The 26,470-nt window shown below is 36.8% G+C and overlaps 1 protein-coding gene across 1 annotated transcript in view; it reads left to right on the top strand.

Annotated features, from left to right (window-relative positions):
• The window catches only part of LOC128013307 (dihydropyrimidine dehydrogenase [NADP(+)]-like), a 46,194-nt gene that overhangs the window by 7,495 nt on the left and 12,229 nt on the right, over window positions 1-26,470 (top strand). The window contains exons 2-5 of the mRNA XM_052596205.1: window positions 3,057-3,123; window positions 9,907-9,990; window positions 21,650-21,770; window positions 23,086-23,205. Of these exons, the coding sequence (XP_052452165.1) occupies window positions 3,073-3,123; window positions 9,907-9,990; window positions 21,650-21,770; window positions 23,086-23,205 (376 nt within the window). The 5' untranslated portion in view covers window positions 3,057-3,072. The remainder of the gene's footprint in view (window positions 1-3,056; window positions 3,124-9,906; window positions 9,991-21,649; window positions 21,771-23,085; window positions 23,206-26,470) is intronic.

The following is a 26,470-nucleotide window of genomic DNA, read 5'->3' as shown; positions in this document are numbered from 1 at the left end:
ATAAAAATTAGGTTTTAATATTTTAACATTTGTAAATTTACAAAATATCTTCATGGATATTAAGTATCTTTACTTAATATCCTAAATTTTTTTGGCATGCAAGAAAAAACAATAATTTTGACCCATACAAAGTTTTTTTTTTTTTTTGGCTATTGCTAAAAATATACCCCAGCAACTTAAAACTGGTTTGGGAGCGAAATTACAGTGTCTCACATTTTGCTTAAATAATTTCTCAATCAGTATACAGACAGATATATTTTTCCCGAGAAGTTATCTGTCAAAATAAAGGACAGGTAACGAATAACAAAGTAGTGCATGACAAAAATGCATGTTGTTTTATTAAAGGAATTTTAAAATATAAATTGAAATATAGGCCTAATATGTGAGAATATTGACATTTTGCATATTCATCCATGTAGCCTAGCTCATAACGCACATTACTTCAAGTAATATACTTTCTTCTGTGAATATTAAATATTTTAACTACAGTGTATCATTCTCCCTGTCTGCAACCGTCAAATGTGACACATCGGTGTGGCAAAGCTGATGGCTATTTGCGAAAATGTGCTTTGAAGCGCTTGTTTGATAACTTGTGGTTAAAGCGCCAATCAACGTTCAAAAGCCGCAAATGCACTTTTCAGATGCGGCGGTGGCGGTAGCGGTGGCGGTGGCGGTACTCGCGGGCGGTAGAACCATCGTTTTGGTTTGCCACCAAATGCATTTAAATACTGTATGCATTTAAATACTTAGATACTCTTTAGTCTTTATCTTTTTTTAAAAAATATATAAAAATATTTACATTTTATATATATATATACAGCGTTTTTTCTTATATATTTTCTTTAAAAAAATGAACAAACTGTAACTGGTTTCCATATTAGAGACTGTAGATAGATAATATATGTTTTGCTATTGATTGTTTATTCATGAGAGTAGTATCCAAATATGAAGGTAATATCAAAAAAAAAAAAAAAAAAGTGGCATTGAGTATTTCAATAAAGCAGGCTGGTGAAAATCGGACTTCGTGCATTTTTTTGTGTTCAAAAAAATAATCGAATAGACCAAAATAGACACTAGAATTTTGAATAACTCAAAAATTTAAATTTAGTCTTAAAACCTTCCATCGAACAAAAAATCAAATACATGTTTTTGATGTTCCTTTAAAGCACCTGTTGTCATACTACAATAACATGAGTGTGTTGTTAGCATAATTTTAGTTTCTGCCATTAAATTGGTCAGTGTGAGAGGGAGAGGTCAGGCTGGCGAACTTTCTGGTTCCTTTGGTTCTCGTGCTGTTCATAGCTAGCAATCCCTCACATGTACACCCGCTGCGCTAAAACGCTCTCTTTACCGTTCCTGAAAAAGAAACCTCATCAAGATACTGCTCTGGCTGTTGTGGCTCCGAACTGGACGAATTGTGGTTTGCCGTTATCAGTGCTTCCATTTTTCCCCATTATTAAGAAATGGTCACAACACTGCGTTAGAGAATCGGCGGGAATCATCGCTCCACATGTTCTCATATGGCCTCCAGGTGACTCATCTCCATGGAGACACATTGTTAGAGTGGAAGGTGGGTTCAGAGGCGCTCGCCCGGAGGGAGGTTATTGAGCTTATAACCAGGTAATCCCTGATCTTCCTCGAACCCTGCAGCCTCGGCAACGGTTAATGTGACACTCCGGCAGGGGGGCTCAGGCTGGATTGGTGTTAATAAACTTAAAACTAGATCCCTCTCCAGCTTCTCAAGGGCGGTTCTGCAATAACGTGATGTTAAAGCAAGCAAAGGTCAAGCCCAAATCAAAACAGAATACCGGCGTTGTGTATAATATCCGAAATGAAGCCTGCGGCGTTGATCTCTTCATCTTTTTTTAGGAACCCTGCTGTTGCTCGCCGATGGCCTGAGGTTTATGGAAATATTACCAAACACTATTTCAGGGTGTATCAAATATCACTTATATGTCAGTGTTGTACTGTAAATCTTGGTGGTAAATGTCAGAGTGTTTAACTTTATTTGCCCCCTAAAACTTGGCAATATTTTCTGCTCTCGTGTGGGTGGGCTAAGCTTAGTGCCTAACTGCCTGCTGCTTTTGGGAAAGCGTAATGCCCGAGAGATTTATATCTAGCGGAAATTTGTCCCCGGGGGGGACAACACAGCCTCCAAGTTTAATATCCTCCCATGAAATCAGTTTTCTCCAAGTCTCCCCGGACTCCTGTTCTCCTGTTGTTAGCACCAATCTTTGCCGTCCCCCGTGCCGCCCACCTCCACCTCATCAGTGGCGAGTGTAAGTCATGGACATCTGATGAGACAAGAGTTTAGATGTAATCGCAGCGTTGGACCAAGGAGCACAAGATAGGCTGGCCTTCATTGCAGGTTTTTTTTTTTCCCCATCTCTGCAGCTATTAGGCACTTAATGGAGAGCGGTCACATATGCGGTTAACGCGGTTGGATTTTTCCTGGAGAAATATCACGACGAGGGACACAGTGAGCTAAAATGTTGACCTGGTAGCTACTCTTTCCGCTCACAAGTGTGGGCAGAAAGTCCATCTCTAGAGAATTGGTGCTATGGTACGCTCTGTATGGTTTCAAAAGCTTTTTATGTCCGTGATTACTGAAAACCAGGAGTTGTTTTTGAAAAGCAGACCTTCCGTAACCTGTTTTATGACTGGATTATTGTGTGTCCGAAGGAAAAAAGAAACAACAAACGGTGCAGGCTAATCCAGCAAATGCTCTTATCTAACACCCTGCTCTGGGGCTTGATACTGTTTTAATAAAGGCTGTGCAACAGTGGATTTGTCCTGGTCTTGTGAATTATAAATATTGATTTTGTGACTTTGAGGGTTGAGGACAAGGCGGCAGCTGCTTTTTAAAGACAAGATAATGGCCTTCAGATCCATTTTATAATGTGCTGAAATGGGACCTTGATGGGGAAACCTTTTGTACACAATGAAACGGGCCTCTGTTAAAGGCCACAAGGTGAGACAAAGAAAAACCTGTTCTTGAATTCTGTCCATGCTGAAATATATATCTCTCTCTCTCTCTAATTCTTCTTCCCCCATAGATTGTCATCCAGCATAATGTGCAGTTACAACAAAGATGATTGGACCGAGCTTGCCAAAATGGCAGAGGTGAGTCTTTGTTATGCTAATTTGTGAACACACTCAGTTGTGAAATAATAACCTCTTCCCTTAGGGATAATTTGGCTCTTTTGATAACACTGCATGTGTACCCACGCCATTGCATACTGTCCTGTACCAAACTGCAAAACCAACATTTACTGTTATCCCAAAAAAAAGTCTCTTTATTGAATCACTGGCAGCTAATCCTGGATCTAAAGAAGGATACATTTATGGGAAATGCTCTTCGGAAGCAACTAATCTGATGTTGCCAAGAAGCTGAGAGGGATGAGACCGAGGATGCCAATGAGTGAGCCGCGATGGTTGGATGAGATGGGAGGAGAGATGGAGAGGGGGATGGAAGGATGGAAGAGAGAAAATGAGAAGACTTCCAAAACCAGACATCATCAGGCTGGTCCATCTGTGAGAATGGATTTGTCCAGATCCCAGGATGTTGCAGTGAAACTACAGTAAGCAGCATCAACCCCAAAATGCTTTCAACTGCAGATGGCTTCAGCCCCACCCCCCACCCACCACCCCCCAATAGGTGACTACAATCGCAATCAACCCTGAAACGCAAACAAAAATCAACAGCTGCTATAGGCATCAATTGTAAACACCCTTAAATGGCATGAACATCAACTGATACATACCGTCATCAATTCCAAAATGCCATCAACTGCAGAAGGACTTAGCCCCAAAAAAGCATCAAATTAAAACTGGCTTCAACCCCAAAACAGCACTGACTGCAAAAGGCCTCGCCTCCAAAAAGACATCAAGTACAAAATGTTATCAGCTACAGATGGCCTCAACCCCAAAAGGCATAAACTTCAATTGGCATCAGCCCCAAACAGCATCAACATACAGACGGCGTCTCTTCCAAAAAGACATCAGCCCTAAAATGTTGTCAGTTTCAAACAATACCAATGTTGATCTGCAAACAACATTTCTGCAATTCCAATAATTTTCATTCTAATCAAGTGTTTAACCTTCGAGAGAGAATCACGATGCATTCAGAAAATCCCAGAATCTATGCAGAATCTTTTCAGTAATTCTTCAATCACAGTGCATCAATTTATTTTCCCAGCCCTACCAAGAAGACATCAATCTCAGTTGGAATAAACTCCAAACCTGCATCAAGCCTCTGCGCCATAAACTGCAAGCAGCCTCAGCTCCAAGAAGGCATTGAGCTCAGTTTACATTAACCCTGAAATGCTTTCAACCCCAAAGAGGTATAATCCTCAAAAGATATCAACAGAATCAACCCCAAAATGTCATCTCCAAATGGCCTCAACCCCAAAACAGAATCACCCTAAAACAGCACCAACTCCAAAATGGCATCGGGCCAAAAATGGCTTCAACTTCAAATGGCATCTACCCTAAAACAGCATCAACAGCAATTAACCCCAACACCATGAAGGATACCATACAAAAGGTTGTGCACAATTTAGGTTGTGCCATTAATAATGCATTTCTAGTTCTAATTCCGTTTCCGAATTTTGAAATTGAATTGTGGTAGCACAATTTGATTCCAATTCAAACTCATTAACTGGAAGGGAACCAATTCTTTGATTCCAGATTATGCATAACCTTAACTATACACGTATACACAAAAATGTTGTGGAGAAATGACGCTCTCCGATATGTCTACACGCCACTTATACTCACACATTTGATGTTATAAACACAGGCCTTGATACTTTAAGTTGAAATAGAGAGAGACAGTGGAGTGACCCAGGGATTAATCATAGTTGACTTGCAGATCTCAGGCGCTTAATTGTGCAGAGAAAATGGCTGAAAATAAACAGTCTGTATGTCAATGTGTTAATTCTGCTATCGATTACATCGACGCGTCACCCTATCCTCTCTCTCACCTCATTAAACCAGCCTGTCAAACCCACCCAAAACCCTCTTTTACTAACGGCAAAGATGGACATCTGGTATTTCCTGCCTCCCCACCCCCTCCATATTTCTGTCATTATGTATTCGCCTGACATCCCCCGTCACCGGAGCCCAGGTACATTTTGCATATTATGTATTCATAAGGCAAGCCAATGATGTAAAGTATGGTGAGAGCATCGCTTCAGGGTACGGCTGCCGTGTCACACCGCACTTCACTTCATGCTTTAAACTTGAATAAAATCCCCAACAAAACGAATACAGGACCGATTTGAAGGTCTTGCTCTTTTACCTATACTGGATGAAAGTGAAAGCATTGATCTGTTGTCAGAGATGAAATGAGAAAAGGATGAGCGGGAGATACGGATGATCAGGGTGAAGCGGTGAAAGGCCATTTGTTTTTGGACCTCGTCTGGCGCCGTAGGTTTTAGTGGTCTGGTCTGTGAAGTCCTCTGTGGTCTGAATGCCTCGTCTTCCTCGCGTCTGCTGTTTAGCTACCTATGCCAGCAAATATGAAATAAAGGATCAGTTGCCATGGCAACTCCATTTTCAAAGAGAATCAGCCATTCATTCCCACTTTGAAATCTAAGGGAACACTTAACACTGTTCCTCGCCTAAGGATACTACTTAAAAGTTGTTGTTTTTTTTCATGCTTTCTCTCCCTTCCTTGCACACCCATCTCTCTCTCTCTCTCTCTCTCTCTCTCACTCTCTCTCTCTGTACCATCCAGAATCTCTCTCTTTTCCCCCTCACAGAAGTGTCAGTCTGAAGTAAACCATTCTACTTCCAGCCACCACCTCTCCTCAGCTACTTTCCCCCTCCATAAAATCGCTGCCTTTGAGAGAAATATTACATCATAACGATGTGCCTGAGGCTATAATTCATAAATGTCAAAGTCTCTCCGTGAGCTGTTCCTATTTTATCCAATTGAAAGTTGGCAGAAGAAAAGGGAACAGTGGATTGCAGATAAATGGCTAAAAGCAGGCCCAATAATAATAAGTGCGCGATGTGCGGTTGTTCGTGAGTGGCATAGCGACAGAATCTGTGAATACGTGAATTTAAACTAATAAAAGCCTCATTGCTGTCACTCAAATGCCAGATTCCCAGGCTACACCTCTGTGTGTGTCTCGCTCGCTCAAAATTTGAGGGCGATATAAACTAATAAACTGTTAATAAGAACAGAATCAATCTATCTATCTATCTATCTATCTATCTGTCCATCCGTCCATCCCTCCGTTTGTCTATGTACTAACTGTAAGGCTTATAAACGTAACAATTTCAAAAATTATTTATTTATTTATTTATTTATTGTCAGAAAGCTTTCAAATTAGGCTTTTTCATGCCAACATTTTCATTTTAATCCATGAACACATTCCAAATTCAGTTCTAAATGGTGCACAACCCTGCTCTTAGGAGAATGTTTCTGTACAATTTCAGTTAACTACCTAGCTTCCTCCACAGCATCGCTGGCTCTTTTTTATATACATATATAGAGTGCCTAGGGGTGTAACAGAGATATCTGTATTCTAAGGACACCTATTTCAGTGATGTCTGTCAGATAGTTGGGACATTTGATGTGTGGTATTCCTTAAAAAGCTGCTTATAGTGCTTTTACTTGGGTGTTGTTCTATGACGACATCCTGTGAAAGACCAGGAAGCAGAAACAACCGATCCTGGTGGGGTATCTATAAATTATCATTCTATGCTAGTTAGTTTGCTTAGGTTAGTAATAAGTGAGTTTAGTAAGACAAGACTGGATGTCTATAGTGTCTTTTGTTGCCATTCCCCTCGCCTTTTGAGTGCACATTTTTTCACCAGATACTTTTCTTGTCTTCCACTTCTCATCCTCTCTAATGCCCCCTGAGGTCAAACTAGCCATACTGATCCAGGGAGTATGCCAGCGATAGGTAATGTTGTCCTTATCAGCTTTAGAGTTGATAATCCTCATCAAAGACAGTGTCAGGTTTGATCCAGATCTTCTCTTTTGTTGAGCATGCCTTTAAAATGTTCACAAAAAGTACTGTGGTTGGTGATACAAGCTGATAAGATGATATAGTTAGATATAGTTGATTTAGTTCTTTATGATTACTTTAATGATAATCAAAAGCTTTATGAGTAGTTTAAGTGTTTTTTTTTTTTTTTTTCAGTGCACAGTTAGTGGTGTTTACTGAAGAGACCATCACTGTTGTTTCTAATACTTGGCATAAACGGTTTTGAACAAATCTGGTGCTGCATATGATGAGGAGTTTCTATATCTGTATATTCTATATTCTATTTTTTTTAACAAAAAAACTAAATGAGAATGTTAATATATGAGGGGAAATATTCAAAATCCACTGAAATGTATTACTAAATAATCCCCTATTGGTCAGAATGTTGCAAGAATATGCATTTTCAAATTTTAAGATAGATGTACAGAAGCAGTTTCAATGTATTTATGTTAATTAACATTATTTCTAATCACCAGTTTCAGCATCTATCAAGCCTACGCCTAGAAAACAAGATTGCCTGAAGAGTCCTAAAGATATTCTCAAAGGAAGAGGCAGATTATTGGGAAATTGGTTGGTTCTTTGTTATGTTGAGTCCAAAATCAAAACTCAGAAAGAAATCAATTCTCAAAAAAGAAAATGCAACCGGTTCTGAATGAAATTATTCAAATGCTCCATTCTTACATGAATCTAGAGACCAAAATATCATAGAGACTCGGTTGTGGACTCTTTTGAACACCTTAGCAACTGCATAGCAATGCTTTGGCAACCATCCAGACACCCTGGTGTTGTGGCTGCGACTTTTCTTCCTAGTTATGAATGCAATGGCTTTATTTCTCCATAGACAGACACTTGTATTTCACAATTCATACAGTCAGAAAAGAGAGATCTTAGTGTCCCGGCAAACTGCTCTTGGCGGTTTTGTTGTTGTTTTTGATTCCTTTGGCTTATTTTAAATCTATCCCTTTTCTCAGTACTAAGCCCGCAATATCAAACAGTAGTCTTGCTAGCCTCTCTCTCTGAAAGCAGCTTACCGTGATGAGAGATGATAGCACTTAATTCACTGTGCACGTGTCGCCCCTTTTGTTGGACAGGAGGGCAAAAAGGAAAGCCTGCCCCCTCGTCGTCCTCCTCCTCCTCCCATTCCTTTTTATAAAGGGCTTAAAGAAACTGGATGAAATTAAACATCATTGATAATTGGCTTTGGGATCACGGCACATTGTATCCATTTTGTACCTGTATTTGGTCCTAATTGACCGTGAAATCTGGGACCTAATCCTGTAAGAGCGACAGGTTTGTCCCGTTCCCCCGGCTGACAGTGATAAATAGCATCAGCCCACCTCATGGTCCTCTGCACTTTGTAAGGCTAAAATGCTTATTATTCTTTTCCCCCTTTAATGGCTGTCAGTCTGCGGAAAATCATAAATCTACAGATGGAGTCACTGTGGCAGGTTTGTAGAGCCTTTTGTAATTGTTTAAATCCCCCATGTGATGTGGTTTAAAGCCCCCGTGGATCTGTAATTGCCTGTCAAACTTGGCTCGGCTACGCACCCCACCCCGGTCTGCGTGCCGCCCGCCCGCTCGCTCGCTCGCTCCTCTCTCGTGCATCCATGTGGAACACTTATCACCGCTCTCATCTATTTTAGAGCCGATGTCTCAGTCAGTGTTGATTTGCTTCGCTCATTGTTTGCATCTGCTTGAGTCTGATAAACATTAAAATTGTTTGTTTTTTTAGTTATATTCTTTATTAGCTTGTGCGTGTGTGTCTTTTGTGTTTCGTTTTGCCGTTGCATGGTGAATAGACTTAGATTGCATGACAAGATTATTTGAAAGGACAATGCAGAAAGACTGCATATGTGATTAGTTATACTATGTACATGTAAAAATAAAAGAAACATTATTTAAAAGAAAAGCATTCTTTGCTGAACCTGAAGTGTATTGAAGAGTTCTTTTTTTGTTCTTTTTTTTTTTTTACTTGAGTTGTTTTTTGATTATTCGTTGTAGTTTCTACAAGTTTGGTCTGACATCCTTGAACTACACAAAGCCCAATGTGCTTATAGTAGATACTTTAGGGTCAGTAGATCATTTATAAAAAAGAGCAGTGAAAATGAAAATTCTGTCATCATTTCAGGTCATTTCAAACCTGCATGACTTAATTTTTTCTGAAGATCACAATAGGCAATAATATTTAGAATTATATATTTCTATTTCCATACAGTAAAAGTTCATGAGGTCCAAAATACCCCTATTAACCCCTGTTGACTTTAAGTAAATCAAATTAAAAATAAAAAAGTTAAAACATAAGAAAAAAGTAATAAATGTTTGAAATGACATCAGGGTGAAAAAAAAATTATGACAGAATTATTTATTTGTATACTCATTTTGATTATATTTTTATTGTTATTTGTGAAATTATGTCTATGATTCTAATTTTAACTTTTATTATTAATTTTCATAGACTGCGGAGTAATATTTTTTGCTGTTTTTAAGCGCAAAGCCCTGCTTCTCATTCACAATCCATCATCAGCCCAGTTTGCTAATATAGTGCTGCACCATGCATAATTAGACACATTTTATTCTGAATTTTTATCTGAATTTGCACTATTGTAGAATCTAATTTACAAAATAACTAATTTTTGTACACCACAATATGCTAGTCTGTTGTATTCTGTTTTGGGCATAATGTTGTCTAATTTGCATGAATCCTTAAAAAAAAGAAATGCAGGCAGTGGATGCAATGCTCAAAGTGGATGCAATTCATTTTAAGTGATTTTTTTATTTATTTTTTCATATATTGTATGTGTATATGGTATGTGTGAGGGTTGCCACAACTTGATTGTGATTCAAAGCTAAAATATGCATTGAATTTATTTGTAAATAATCAGAAGCTTCTGCATCCATCTCACAGGAGTCTGGCGCTGATGCCCTGGAGCTGAATCTATCATGTCCTCATGGAATGGGGGAGAGAGGAATGGGGCTCGCCTGTGGGCAGGTAAATCCAACATTCAACACCTACGGTACACAGACACCATGCAGAGACACTGTCGACTGTGAGCTAAAGCAGTCCCCGCACATGCTTTTTAGGGTCTTATATAGTTAAAAACCTAAAGGCATATTTGTTTGTCAGGAAATCAGGTGAGTGAAAATCAAGGAACTATATTAACCATGGGGATACGAAGAGATACACTATGTACCATGCCTACATGTAATGTTATTTAGCATTATACATGCCTTAAAACATGTATGAACTGTTAGTTTGTGTGGATTTTTTTTTTTCTTCTATAATTGTTGATTATTATGCCAGATGATGTTTGGTACCCTGAGGTATTTGTAGTCTGCTGTCACTCAGCAGGGAGGGAAAACGTGTTAGGAGACCATGAGCATGATGCCTGCTGGGAAAGATGTGGCACTCACAGTTTTGTGCTTTTTGTGTTTTATTTTATGGATCGAGTAGAGCCATACTGTGGATCTGACAGTAAACACATGCTCTGTTCCAAAAACTAGTGAGCATTTTAAGGCATTTTTGAAGCCTCTCTCGCTCTCTCTAGTAAAACTATCTTAGAATGAATTTACTTGAGAAGAATACATAAAATATGAAGACACTCTTCTCATAGTGTGTATTTTTGTCTTAATACACTGACAACTTTTTCACATTATTTAAATAGTTTGTACTTAAAAAAATTTAATCTTAAGCAGTGTTACTTCTCAAGTAAATTCATATGCATTTATAGAAATTTACTAGTAAACAAAAAGAATAGAGCTACCTGAAACACATAGAAACTCTCTTTCTCCAGTTTGCATCATCCACCATCTTGCATTCATTTTTTTTTTTTTTTTTACTGAAGTTGGTGCAAATAAGGCCAACATCTTAAGCAAATGTTTCGTTAGTAATATTTACGTGTAAATTAAAATTAATAATTTCACCCAATACGTTTGTGTACCATGTATTTTTAAGAGTAAAGTTTCGTTTCTGGGAGGATCCTGCATGTTAGTATACAACATAAAGAAATATTTTTTTTTTTAAGTTGTACATAAAACTAAATTTTACAAGAAAATTATGTTTTAGTTTTTCTACTTTGATTCCACATTTAATTCAGTTTGGTGCTCGAAATTTTCTGTAATTGTTTGTCAAATTTACTAGTAATTTCTAAGTGAAAATCATTTCTGCACTTGTTTTTCCCCAGTGTGTTTGAGCTTATGTCTATGTAGTGCGCTCTAGATTGGTTACTTAAAAGTCATTTATTGGTCATGTGATTTTTATAATGCTTATTTTGATTTCAGTTTAAATGCAGTTTGTTGGGTTTTGGAACTCAATTGAGCTTTGGATTGGATTGGAAGCTTATTTGCGCTTGAGTTCAACTGTTATATTGATGCGGACATTAATCAGATGTGCCTAAATATCAGTTTAGGTTTTCTTTTCAGTGTGTATGCTGGTCCAAACCCACAACATAAGACCTGCACTGGTCAATGTACAGTTCTATAAAATATTTCATTATTGCTCTTTTTTTTTACAAGAAAAAAAGAGCATGGATTTTGCTCTTCATGGATTTTGCAGTGATGCAGATTTTGATATTGCTTCTTTAAAGGTGCCATATGCAAAAATTGAGGTAAAAATATCCATAACATGACTTACACGCATCAAAAGAATGAGAAGAAATAAGGGCGATGATGTCATAAAAAAATTTCAAGTTATAGTGCTGCAGAGATATCAACCTTAATTAGCATTAGCATTACTAGCCCCGGCCCGACAGGTGTCGTAATACCAGTTTCGGCCATGGGAGGCGGTATGCGGGCCACATAACCACCAGCCAACCTGCAATACACGAATAACTTGCACGGCTTGTGGGCGTGTACTTGAACCTGATGTCAATCATGTGGAAAGTACAGCCCCCTACTTCATTTCAGTTCAGGGAAGAGAGAGAAATGATGTCTCAAGCCCTTGGCAAGAAATGAGGCTCGACTCTGAACTTGCAACATTTCTAACAGTAAGTTAGATGCTGTTAGTATTTCGCTAGAAGTTTGTTTTATATGTTTTCGGGAAGTTATAACATAGCAATGTATCGAAGGCTGTTTGATAAACGTGCTAATGTTAGCAATGGCTAACCATAGCTGCATTTGATAATTAGCTAGCTATAACTTAACGTTACCCATTTTATTATATCATAACTAACCTGCTCTGTCTAGTATGTTGGTCTCCGTGTCCTCTTTGCTTCGTGGTTTTTCTGTGCATGAAAAAATTGATGTGTGGTGTGAAAGCGTGTGAAAAGAGTCAATTGCGTGTGTCTCACGGTGAATGCTTGAGAGTTGGCACATCAGTTCCCAAGCAGAGTAAAGGACAGGTAGATTATTGCTGTCTAGCGTTTGTATTAATCTATGATGTGTCCCTGTTTGCGTACAGGGACATAAAAAATAAATTAAAAGTGATACGTGGACCAAGGTGTCTGAGATTGTTAATTTTAAGTAAAGGATCCTAATATTTCATCCACAACAATATTTAATGAGGTTAACTTATAACTCCTTGTGGTTAGTCTGCACGAGATCAACAAGCTTGTTTGCTTTGCGGCCGCTTTAAATACAAAATAAGCATTCGATCTACATTAGAGCGTCTAAGCGCTCACAAATCTTTCTGCAGCGTCGTGAGCAGAGCGGCAAGAGCGATTTTTGACGCTCTAGACACCGGCGGTGTGAACGCACAGTTAGGCTTTCGGCTATGGCTGTAGTGTTGTTGTGAAGGTAGGGGCGGAGCATAGACTATGCCGTTTCTCGTTTGTTACTCTAGAGTAGACCAATTCACTTTATTGAGGCATACTGCCCCCATCTGGTATGGAATGTGGAGTATGACTTGATTTTTTTTGCCAAACATTACAGATGGCACCTTTAATAAGGTATAGATTCATGTGCTTTCCTATCCGCACCATTCCAAATCACAGCACATTTCAGCACTTATGAAAGGCTGATGAGACACTGTCAACTTTGCCAAACTTGCATCAGTGCCTCTCCACTTTACTGTAACATTGGTTGTCAAAGCATTTTAATAACACTTTTCCATCACATAACAGAATTAGCCGAATTTAATAATCCACAAATAATCCCTTTTGAGGTTCGTGAACAATTTTCATTCAAATGCATAACTCCAATATCAAATGAAGTTTTCGTGTTTTGGGCCCATTGAGATTAAGGTGGAGATTTGTTGTTGTTGTTGTTGTCATTTTTGGGTTTCACACAAGGGCATGATGCCTATTACAGAGAAAAAAAAAACAGCGTCTTTGCTTATGATTACACCCTCAGCAACTGTGAAAAGCAGAATAACATCCTGTCAGCTGATGTGCTTGATAGGAAAACATTGCATCTCTGCACCTTAGAGGACTTTATTCTCTGATATCATAATCTTTGTTTGGATTTCTCATGTGTAGTTGGAAAACAGTATAAAATGCTGTTAAAATGAATAGAAAAAATAAAAAGACATGTTTTGAGTCTCTAAAGCCTAAAAGGCTGAAACAGTACCTGTCACGGTCAAGTTTGTGAAGCTTTTTCATTTAGATTTTATGCCATCGTCGCTGAAAAATAAACATCTTAGACCACTTAAGACCATCTTTAAATTTGAATATAAACTGGTTTTATATGCCTTTTTCTTTGTTACTTGATTGAGACACTGGTAATTAAAGTGTTAATTGACACAAAAATTCTGTCATTAATTAATCATCCTCATGTCGTTCAGAACCAGTAAGACCTTTGTTCATCTTCGGAACATGAATTAAGAGATTTTTGATGAAATGTGAGAGCTTTCTGACCCTCCACAGACAGAAATGCAACTGACACGTTCAAGGCCCAGAAAGGTCGTAAGGACATCATTAAAATAGTCCGTGTGACATCAGTGGTTGAACCTTGATGTAATGAATCTACAAGAATACTTTTTGTGCGTAAAGAAAACAAAAATAACTTAATTCAAATATTCCGTGTCATTCTCTGCCACGCATTTATGAAAGTTCCATGATTATTTTTGATTTCTTTATGCACAAAAAGCTTTCTCGTAGCTTAAAATAACATTACGGTTGAACCACTGATGTCACACAGACTATTTTAATGATTTCCTTACGACCTTTCTGGGCCTTGAACGTGTCAGTTGCATTGCTGTCTATGGAGGGTCAGAAAGCTCTCACATTTCATCAAAAATCTCTTAATTCATGTTCCGAAGATGAACAAAGGTCTTATGGGTTTGGAAAGATATGAGGATGATAAATTTTTGACAGAATTTTAATTTTTTTAGGGAAATATCCCTTTATTAGTTAACAACCACCAAAACTAGTCTCGAAACATTCTCTAAACTGTTTAAAGTAAATGGTAGTCTTTAAAGTAAATGAATCCTATAATAATTTTGACCACCCCATTTATAAGGAAAAAGGCAATTTTTCACCCGTGGAACACAAAACTATACGTTTTCGAATGACAGGAGGGTGAGTAAAAGATTTTATTTTTGGTTGAACTATTCCTCATAGATGCTACCTTTTAGGTTCTCAAATCAGTCAAGTGACTGACTATATCATAATATACTTTCTGTAGTACTTTCAGTACATTCTGGCTGAACATGATCACGCTGTGTTTTTTTCCTTTGAGTTTGGTACACCGGCTTGATGTTTTCTCATCAAAGTCGTTGCACACGATCTGGCTGTGAAGGTCTGTCACATGAATTAAGCCCAGAGGTGATGTATGTGACCTTGCACATTACCGTTTCTCTTTGTCCGTATCAGGCCTGAGTAAACGCGCACCAGCTTTTCCAGCCGAACAAAGACAGAGTTATTTCCCTCTAACATGGCTGTAAATTTGCAGTCACATCCATTCGGTTTGCTCTAGATTTTCCGCTGTAAGACAAAGAGCTAATCAAAGCCCGAGGGCAGGTATCTGCCAAGAGAACTAAAGAGACGCAATATCATTTAATCACTCCGTTTGGCACCTCGTCTACTTTCCTTGCCTGTGGAAAAGAAGGGGGAAAAACATTAATTCAGCATTGTTTCTGACTGCATGAAAAGAGATACAATTTGATTTTAATGGCATGTTAATATTCTCTCCCGATTGCTCTCATTTCGGTTTGTTTTGCTATGAAACGGGGCCTATTTTCTCAGAGCTGTTTAACATTTAACTTGCAGCAGATTAGAGATGTTTTTGTTTACATATGTTAAACATTAATGCTGGTAATTCCTGTTTATTGTTGATTAATGCTTTAAACATTAAGGGGAAAATTCACAACGCACTTGCACAGTATTTATGCAAAAAAAAAATGTTTTGTTCACAAACTGGTTTAACATTTACTGAATGCTCTGAAATAGTGTCGTGAGCATTAAATAAAGTAATTGTCTTTATTTTGAGCACAAAGTTGTTGTTTTTAGAGTCATCATAGATAAAATTGCTTTGCACAATTCTTTTAAAGGCATTATTTAATGCATTTAATAACTTTTAATAACTATTTAATATGTTTCTTTAAGTTAAACAGCAAATGGAATTTGAAAAGCAACATAGTTTTTGTCTTTTAAAGTTCATCATTTAAAGTATGCATAAATGTAAAAAATAATAGCGTGGCCAGGAATTAATAATCAGTTTGTATGACTAATTCATGGCCTTGATTTAACTTTTTAAGTTAGTTAACTTCTTAATCAAAATAAAAATAAAAAAATATATAATAATAATAATTAAATCATAATCAAAAATAGCCACAATTTCTTTCTTTTTTTTTTAAATGAGGGAACTAATTAATAAGGTGTGCGAAAGACATAAATTGTACTAAAATGATGGAACTATCATCAATTTTTGCGAAAGATTACTTAATTAATCTTGTTTTTTTCTTATGCATTGCATATGTGGGGCACTGTAATTTTGTCATGTCATGATAATAAAAATACATTTTATTTAAAATTATTTAAAATTTTAGTGTATAGGATGTGCTTGGATGATCTAATGAACCTGTTAACAAAGCAGTTCATTTGAGCACTTTGGCTTCAGCTCATGCGAATCTAGTGAGTTAATATTTACAAATATTAAGTATCATTTGATTATTTGAAACAATCATATTCATCTAGATATGCACTTTTAAAAACATTGTTAGCACATTTTAGTCAGCATTCTGTTTTAATTAAAATTGTTCATTGTCACAATGCATATTTTTCATCTCATCTTGCAAACATATTAGTAATTTGGTGGGCACAATTAATTTTTAACGATTTGTAATCACAGGAAAAGAAGTGTGAGGGAAAGATCTCAGGGGTCACAGAGTTCTCACTCAGGTTTGACTCAGCATCCTTCGGGATCTCATCTTTTTTTCACCTTCTGCCTTCAACACAGTTCCCCAGTTTCGCAAATTAAAACCGGCTCTCGTTCCCAGAGCTATTTTGAGCCTACCAAACAGGGCCGGATGACACCCGACTTCCATCATGCCTCCTGCGAGACCCGGCAGCCCTTAACGAGAGTGCCCACCTTCCGTGACCTTGCGCTGTAAAATTAAAATTTCAGGTGTAAAGCTGCTATTATTCCTGCATTCCTCCCAGCGTTCCCCTTCGCCCCCTCTCCTCACAGCCTGAGGGGGCTTCGGGATGCTTTCCATCCCTCTCTTTTTTTCTCTTCCAATAGCAAAAGCACTCTGGTTCCCTGCTTAACCTGCCCTACAGTGACGGCATGGAAAAAAATATAAAGAATCCAGTGCACCCCCTTCTTTTATTTTCATACAAGGCCTCCCCCCAACCCTTAACCATGCAGCCATTGCTCCCGGAGTCACTGTGCAGTTCACTGCATCTCACGAGTCGATTTTCATCTATGAATGCTCTTCAGTGGTTCTTAAAGCTCTCTGTCTGCAAGGCATGCCACCTTTTTAAGGCACTCATGATTGCTGCAGTAGGTCCACTGCACTTCCAGGACCATGGAAATCAGCTCTCCATGTGAAACCGGGTGACGACGGGTCATAGACTCGTCCCCGAAAGCAGGCCAGCTACACAGGTGCGCTCTCTCTCCATCAAAGTGTGTAATACTGTGTACAGCAAACTGCTTAGAGGGGAAAAGCGTCCCTGCTCCAGACTCCCTGGCCCACAGACAGTGGCTCTCATCCCCATCTGGCCTGTAATAAGCTGTCACGGGAAGCCCTCAGAGGGAGCGGCGGTCTCCGGTGCGAGAGCAGAGTTCTTACAGGCAGCATCTGTTTGGTGGCTGGTGTCTGGCTGTGGGCCACGACCCCTTTGCCTCTTACTGAGGCAGGTGTAATGCAATTTCCCATGACCCTTTGGGAGGAAGGCCTTTCCTGCTTCCTGTAAGTCTGTTGTTGTTTTGTTTCCTTCAAATGCAACCAACGTTCAGCTTGTAGAAAAAACGTTCCCTCAGGGTTCGGTTGCGGATGCCACTCACTCAGCCTTCAGTGTGGCAGGCAGCTCTGAATTTGTATATAAAAAATTTTAAAAATAAAGAATATGTGTAAGAACTTTGACAATCATGCATTAATAATATGAGTTTAAATACATGACTGTTCAAAAGTTTTTGGTCAGTAGAATAGTAAGAAATGAATAGTTTTAGTCAGCAAGGATACATTAAATAGATCAAAAGTGACAGAAAAGATTTTTATGTTACAAAAATGTATATTGAATTTTTTTTTTTTTTTTTTTTTTTTTTTACTTTATATTCATCCAAAAATAAATCAAATGTATCACACTATCACAAAATATTTTCTTGAGTACCAAATTAGATTATTGGATCCAGATTTACTAACAGTTTGCACCAGTGCAAACCATCTTTTGCCATTAAAGTAGTACTGTCAGGATTTACTAAAGACACGCCGTGAAGAACTAGTGCTGAGAAGGTGTGGACACAGTTATTTTTGCGCCTGATCTTATTGAATACGCATTTGTAGGAGTTTCCCCTTTCAGATGCAAAATGTATTGGAGGAGTGTATTAAACTGAATCACACAATGCAATTTACTATAGTTTGGGAAATGACTGGTACTTGCTCCATTATTTAACGCCCCAAAAAAGTCTTCAACTGTTTTGCGCCTTTGTCGCAAGTAGGTCACCTGCAGCTGATGAGCATCGACTCTGCTTATTTGCAACTATGTTAATTTGCACTGCATTTGGTATATTGTGTTGGTTAATATGTAAATGAGATGTGGCGTCTGTATTCTTTAATTTGCGTGATGTCAGTAAATCACCCACAGAAATTTCCACACTCTTTTGCGCCATTTTGGTAATTTGCACTGTTTAGTAAATCTGGCCCTTAGAATTATTTCTGAAGTAAACAAGAAAATAATAAATAAAATACATTTTGAAATATATTAAAATTAAAAACAATGAATAATATTTCACAATATTAATGTTTTACTATATTTTTGATTAAATAAATGCAGTCTTGGTGAACACAATGTTGATAATTACACATTTATTACAAATTGATATTACTACGTGCCATTTGTATTTTGTATAGAATGCTGACAAATAATGTTTCAGTTGATGTTGTAAGAATGTTTGCAATTCATTAATATTAATAAGTGCAAATGCATGCAGTATGCAATTTTAAGAATATTGACAGTCATATTTTTTTGTATATTAGTCCAAATATGATCAGAATACCAGTATTTATTCAAATACAACAGATGCGTGATTGTCAACTTTTTAAATTCAAATTAGTGTAAACAGTCATCCGTTATTAGCAGGAATATATTCTGTTAGCATATGTAAGATTTCGTTTTTTTTTTTTTTTTTTTTTTTTTTTTTTGATATCATTAAGAATGATGTCAGTCCTGCATGTAAGAATCTTTTGTACAAGTACAAATTGTTTAATTATTAGGTTGATAGTTTGATTAGTAAGAATGCATACAGTTTGCATCAGTAAGAAATGTTAATAGTCATTGGTTTTGTATATGAAATGCTTTTGGGAATTAAAAAAATAGTATGTATTTGTTCTTCAGGACCATTTAAATGTGTTAGTGAAGGGAGAAAGGGTGATTCAAATGTGAAGAGTTGATGATAGATTGCAGAACCTAAAATAAAGACAAGTTTGTTACCCTTATGTTTCGATGAAGAAATTTTTTTCGCCAATATCTGTTTGTCTATCTCTTTTTTTTCTCTTTGCTGTGTTGTCTTGCCACTTTTGTTGTTACCGCTTTTTTTTTTAGCCTGGTGTTCAGGATTCGCTATATCAACCAATGAATCTCTCCAGCAACCCGCCAGCACTATCAAACATCTCTCGGGAGCTCAGATATTGCCTCTCCTGCTCTGGCAGACGGCTCGGAGTGGACAGGTTGAACCTAACACTTCAGTCTTGTTTATACCCTGTTTAAGTCTTGAATAAATCAGGACAAATTGCCGTGGATGGTGCTCACTGCTGGGTCGAGTGCATAAATCCAATATTTAAAAAAAAAAAAAAAAACAGAAAACCTGGGAATGAGTTTATAATCTTAAATGGCATAACCTTTCATGTCCCTTCTCTTTCAGTGCCTTTCAAATGCATTTTGAATACTTTTGGGTGCAAATATAACCTGACTTCACATGTATCTCAGGTAAAATACACACCCAAGGACGCAGCAGATCCCACAGCAGCGTTTTTTTTTTTTTTTTCTCGCTCTTCTTTTTTGTCCTGTGCTGAATCACTCAGCATGCCTTAGAAATGGAAAAGAAATAGTCAGGAGGAGATGTGTTTTTCTGTGGGCTTCTGTATTCTTACAAATCAATTCTGGCTAATGGTTTTAAAAATCAAATGCCAAACTTTTCCTGTGCAGGGAGTGACCTTAGAACTCGACTTTGCACATACAGCATGTACATCACACTTCTTTATTGAGACGGACGGACCCATTGCTCAAGGGAATATATGCCAGCCGTTATTGGATATGTCAAAACAGAGACCTATTTCCTGTGAAAAAAAAAAAGAGACTGAGAAGGACAGGGATGAGAAAGGGAACTGAGGCTGGATTGAATGAAAGCTTCATATTGGGCTTACAGTCTTTTAAAGCATCCAGACTGATCTGAAATCACTGCTTGAATTAAACCAGGTCTGTTTTACTTCATAGGGTTATAAAGGGTTTAATGCAGTTGTGTGTCTTTATTTGAGGCCTGAAGGAAAGGGGCCAAATGCAATGGTTGACAAACGGTACCATGAAGATAGTGGATGCAAAGAAGAAAGATGACAAAGAATAAAAATAGTTCTATAATATTAATTGGAATATAATGTAATATAATAATTTTATTTGTCATCTCGATTCTTTATTTAATATAAATAAATAAATGTAATTTATTTCATATATATTTCTTAAATATATTTTATATAATTTAATAGAAAAACATTTTTTGAACAATTTAATAATACTTTTACTTATTTAAAAATACATTAAATTGATCTAAAATGACAGTAAGGCAATTTATAATATTATAAAATACTTCTATATTTAAAAAAAGGTGTTTTTTCTATTTATATTTATTTTTTTGCACTTTATTTATTTATTTATTTTAAATCACTGCGATATAAAAGCAGTTCTCAGACTTTTGTACCATACTTTGTGATTGATTTATGAAGGGAAATTAGAATATTTTAAGATCTACAGGTAGCTTTATACAGACAGGTGTTACAGGAAACAGTCCCGTGAATTCTCATACTGTATGTGACCCTGGACCACAAATTACAGTAATTAAATTAATAAATTAAATTAATAAATTGGCTCCAACTTTTTTTTTTGGGAATGTATAGCTCTCATGAAATCCAAAATGAGCCAATATTTGGCATGACATTTCAAAATGTCTCACTTTCAGCATTTGATATGTTATCTATATTCTATTGTGAATAAAATATAAGTTTATGAAATTTGTAAATTATTCCATTCCTCTTTTACTCACAATTTGTACAGTGTCCCAACTTTTTTGGAATTGTGTTTGTGTGTGTGTGTATATATATATATATATATATATATATATATATATATATATATATATATATATATATACAAAAATAATTAAGCTTATGTCTGATTTTGTGGTTCAGGGTCACATATCATCACAAATGATTATATTTCAAAACATTGTCTAAGCTGCAGTTGTGATTTTACTGTACTAAAAAGAGTTAGAGAGACAAATGCAATCTTTTCTCTCAGATTGACAAATACCAATGCCCCTTCATTCTCTCTCTCTCTCTCTCTCTCTCTCTCTCTCTCTCTCTCTCTCACTAAACAGCACAGACTGACAGACCAGGGCAGCTTAATAAAGCATAAATCCTCCTGGAACAGCAGTTCACACTGTTATGATCCCTCACTCCCTCACACCAGTGACTACAGGCTCCCCTCTCCATCTATCACTCGCTCATTTTCTCTCTCTCTCTCTCTCTCACACACACACACACACACACACAAACTAAGTTCTAACAGTCTGCTAATATTTCTAGGAATAGTTCACCCAAATTTGATAAACCTCATAATTTCCCTGCCCTCATTCCACAACTAACGAGTTTCAGAAGAAGTTTTCAAAATTTTAACTGAAGTGAATGATGACTAAAGCTTCCAAGATTCAACAAAGTATGCTTAAGAGGGATAATACAAGGGTTTTGATGTTAACTATTCATTGAAGTTCTGCTGTTTTGTTTTCTCATGCCTCTTTTGCCGTTGTTTAAGATTGTTTATTGCTTTCATGACCCATTTGACCAGGATCCAGAGCTGGTGTGGAACATCTGTCTGAGGGTTCGGCAGGCTGTTCAGATCCCGTTCTTTGCCAAACTCAACTCTAATGTGACCAAGATTGTGGACATTGCCAAGGCTGCACAGGAAGGTATTATGCTGTTCTTATGGTAAATTTATACCATTTTGGTATGATAATAGTGGTATATTTATCATCAAAAAAAACAATATTCATTAACTCTATATAAACTAATCTCCCTTAGCTTTTCAACAGGCCTGTGCAACCCAACTACATTTCCCATAAAAATACACTTCTGGTCAGAAATGTTGAATTGTTTTTGAAATAAGTTTCTGCACACTAAGCTTTTTATTTGATCAAAAATACAGGAACAACTGAATAATGTCAAATATTATTAATTTAAATAAACTATTTATTTTAATATATTTTAAACATTTATTTTATATATATGATGTCTTTAGTGCCACATGATCTATCAGAAATCATTCTAATATTCTGATTTGCTGCTCAAGAAAAATGATCTTATTATTATCAATATTGAATTATATGCAATATTTTTGTAGCTTATTATTTTGTGGAAACCAGTAAGTTTGAGGTTAAATGAGCATTTATTATTTATTTTTTTTAAGAAGTTAATTTTGTGGATACATTAAATGTATCATAGACATTTATAATGTTACAAAAGATTTTATCCAAAAAATTACGTTCTTAAAAATGTTGTTGTTTTAACCTTTGAATCCTGAGAATTTATTTTTTATCTGTTTCCAAAAATATTAAATGTTAGCTAAAAGTCTTCAATGTTGATACATTTGATTGAACTATTATTTAACTAATATTAATAAATAAACACAAATTATAATTAATAACTGAGTTTCAAAAAAACTGAATGATTTCTGAAAGTTCTCATAATAGTAGTTGTAATTGAAATATTTTACAGTATTACTGTTTTATTTTATTGTTAATCAAATCAAAGATCTTCTTTCAAACACATGCACACACACACACATTTATATATATATATATATATATATATATATATATATATATATATATATTACAAACGTTTGACTTTATTATGTTTGATTTATATATAGAAGTCTTAAAGGTACAGTTGCAAAAACAGCCTGTTTAGTCAGAGAATGGTGGAAAATCGTCATTTCAAACTAAATTACACATTTTTGGTGCAAGAATCCTTGACTAATGTTATAAATGTACTTCAGGGAAAAGAAACAGAAGTGTAGAATATGTCCTCTATAAACCAGTTTCCCAATCCAGACATTAGATCTGCCCAAAAAACACATTTCCCTTCACGACCTCCACTAACAGCCTGACGTCTCCTGTACAAGTTTAAAACAGACCCGCAGGTTTTGAGCTCCAGATTTTTGAGGAATTTGGCCTCCCTTCCTACCCCTTCCCCGTGCCTAATGTCTCTTCCCTGTTGGCACAGGTGGAGCAGATGGCATCGCAGCCACCAACACGGTTTCGGGGCTGATGGGACTCAAGGCAGACGGCTCTCCCTGGCCTGGCATCGGCCGAGGAAGGCGCACCACATATGGTGGAGTGTCTGGTGAGTGTCACCCACCTCACTGGATCCATTTCTTTCTCCTCTGAGGTTTAACAGGAGTGTGGCACAGACAGACTTTGCGTGCACGTCTACTTTTTCCCCCCTGTTAAAGGTGTGTGTGAGTGCATATGACTGCGTGTGCATGTTTGTTTGTGTGTGTGTACACTGGTCAGAAGCTCTAATAGGGCAGACAGATGGAATGGAGGTTGGTGGAGTGCTGAAATCAGAGAACAGTTTATCTGCAGGGCTTTTGCTGCAAGATAAAACAGTTTGTGCACTATAATGTGAAAAATGGACATCTTGCGGCATACATTATACTGGCTTTGGTAGCAGCACGGCTCATTTTCCACGCCATGAGGTGAACATGAGCACATTTGCACTTTCAAACTGTGTGTTTTATTAACTTCAGGTCATAGAATCTTGTGGAACAGCATGTAAATTAAAATAAGCAAATCAGTTAGTAAATGCATATAAACAACACACACACACACACACACACACACACACACACACATATATATATATATATATATATATATATATATATATATATATAATATATTATTTCAAATTCATTTTTTTTAGTTGTAATAGATATTGTTTCAAATTATAAAAAAATATATACTGTACTGTATTGTAATTATAAAATAAAACACAAATTTAACATTCTTATATATTATATTTTCAAATTTTTAGTTCGTAATTGTGTGCGTATATGCAAAATACATAGTAATATTACTTTTCATTGCATTACATTTGTACAGTATACATGTATATTTAAATAAATGCAATTACAATAAAATACATTTAAATAAATACAATTTCTACATTTACTCTATATAAATATACATATCAATAAATATTGATATAGTAATATTCAATATAATATTTATATAATGTATATATTAAAATTAGTATATACATATACCGTTTTAACATATTATATACATTTTTGAATTTCTTGGTTGAAATAGTTTTGAATCCCAGATTGGGATCTTTGACTTTCAGACCTCACTATATGAAGTTTCTCATCTCCAGTAAAGTTTTAGTGAATGGTATCTGAAATGGCTTGTGACTGCTGAACTATAATTGCTTGGGTACTGTTTCCTTTCGCTCTTGTCTGGTTCTGCTGGTGATCATGTGTAGATGAGTCTTCACTGAACCAGCAGACATAGTTGGTAATGTGTTGTAGTCCTTCAGGATGTTCCCAGATAACCTTTTCATCATCTGAAGAATTACAGTTTGAATATTTAGTTTCATGAGTGTGCGGCAAGAGCTTTCAGGAGAGCATTTTCATCCTTGGTGTTGAGCGTTAACAGAGAGTTTTCAATAGCAGTCCTCTGGTTGCCATGGCATATTGACATCATCCGCCACCATACAGCTCTCTATAAGGACATTAGACAGTAGACATTAGACTGATGGATTTCACACTGATATCTGTCCACTGACATGTGAAGGAGTCGGAGTGTGGCGCTTTCTTTAGAGCATTTCCATTCCATTTATTAGTAATACTTGCTAGGCTAAGATTCACTTAGGCCCCGTTTACACTAGTACGTTTTCTTTTTAAAAGAACTTTTGCTACGGTTACGCCTATCGTTTACACTCCTCCGGCGTTTTCAACCCTTGAAAAACGGAGACTTTTCAAAACGCTGCAGACCCTACTTTAGTTTGAAAACTCCGGGGTTGCGTTTCAGTGTAAAGCGTAGCTGCCCACATGTGCTCTGCGAATCTTTGACAGCCGTGAAAACAATAACATCATGTGAATTGTTGCTAATCACGTAGACACGTCCTCGATCTAAATAATAGGCAATCGACCTATTCATATCTATGTCTGTACCCGCATGAATGCTTTAATTTTGAAATCAAAATCCCTAACAGTATTGTATCGTATCGTATGGTATCATAGCGTATCGTATATAATCGTATTTTCTGAACATTACTTCAAATTCTAATTTATTTATTATTGTTTTTCATTCATTGTTTGTTCATCTTTTATTTCACGGAAACATGCTGATAACAGTATGATCAAGTATCAAGTGTCATGCATCCACCATAGCATGCTGTTTTGTGCCTTACAGTATGTTCTATCTCTATCTCTCTTTCTCTCACACACACACACACACACAAGTACACTCACACACACCTCTTCTGGGATATATTCTCAGACCAGCGGTGTGTTCATTCCCTTCTTCAATAATTCATGTGAATGCAGTTGTTCTCTGTACTGTATCACTGTGCTGTTGCATAGTTAATGCCATTTATGAGGCCTTCTTTCATTGTGTGTGTGTTCATGTTTGTTTGTTTGTGCGTGTGTGTGTGTGTGTGTGTTTAGAAAGATTGACAAGGGCCAGAATCTTTCTTATCTGCTGGCCTTCTCTGTCCACACCTCTCTTTCTATACCTCTTTCTCACACAATCTTGAAAACCAGGAAAAGAGTGCATTGGTTTGGAGACAGAAACAGGGCTAGCTGATGTAAAACATTAAAAATTAATCGTGAAACTATTGCAGTAGTATTTTATGTAAGCAGAACTAGTCAATGTCATCTTTTCCCCATTTAAGCTGTGGCAGTTTGCAGCTCGGTGACATCCCTCAGGAGCGGAGCCGGCCCCGGCCTGCAAGGGTCTCCCTGGCTCCACCCACCAAACATCCATCACCCTCCGCTCTGCCTGCAGACCTGTGAGCTGCCAGCGCTGACGCTGCCAACAGCCTAGAAACAAATATACCTGTGATGTACTGTTGTTCACCAGGGCTTTAGCTGCAGTGCTTCATTTTAAAGGGGACGTCACAAGGAAAAAAAAACTAATTTGCCGTTGCTGAAACAGTTGGAGGTTCTTTGCCGACAAAATCTGTCAGCTCCAAACTGTGTCTGCACAACCAGGAGCTGATTAACATATACTCTCAGAAAACAAAAAGGTACAAAAGCTGTTACAGGGGCGGGACCCTTTCAGGAGGTACCTCTTTGTACCTTAATTTCCCCTGAAGGGTACATACCAAGTGTCTTAGAGGTACATATTAGTAACTGAATGATACACATTTATACCTTTGAAAAGATAGATGTGCATAACCCCCCCACAGAAAGGATGTTCACAGACAGTCTGGTGACTATGAACTTTATAGAGAGAGAGAGAGAGAGAGAGTTTTTATAGTATATATATATATATATATATATATATATATATATATATATATATATATATAAATATATATATATATACTACTTTTTTATTGTATAATATACATACATTTACTGAAAAGCAAATATGACCTA

Source organism: Carassius gibelio, chromosome B24 (genome assembly GCF_023724105.1).
Source record: "Carassius gibelio isolate Cgi1373 ecotype wild population from Czech Republic chromosome B24, carGib1.2-hapl.c, whole genome shotgun sequence".
In the NCBI taxonomy this organism is placed as follows: domain Eukaryota; kingdom Metazoa; phylum Chordata; class Actinopteri; order Cypriniformes; family Cyprinidae; genus Carassius; species Carassius gibelio.
The sequence above is the reverse complement of the archived record's forward strand: the minus strand, read 5'-3'. Positions and strand labels throughout refer to the sequence as shown.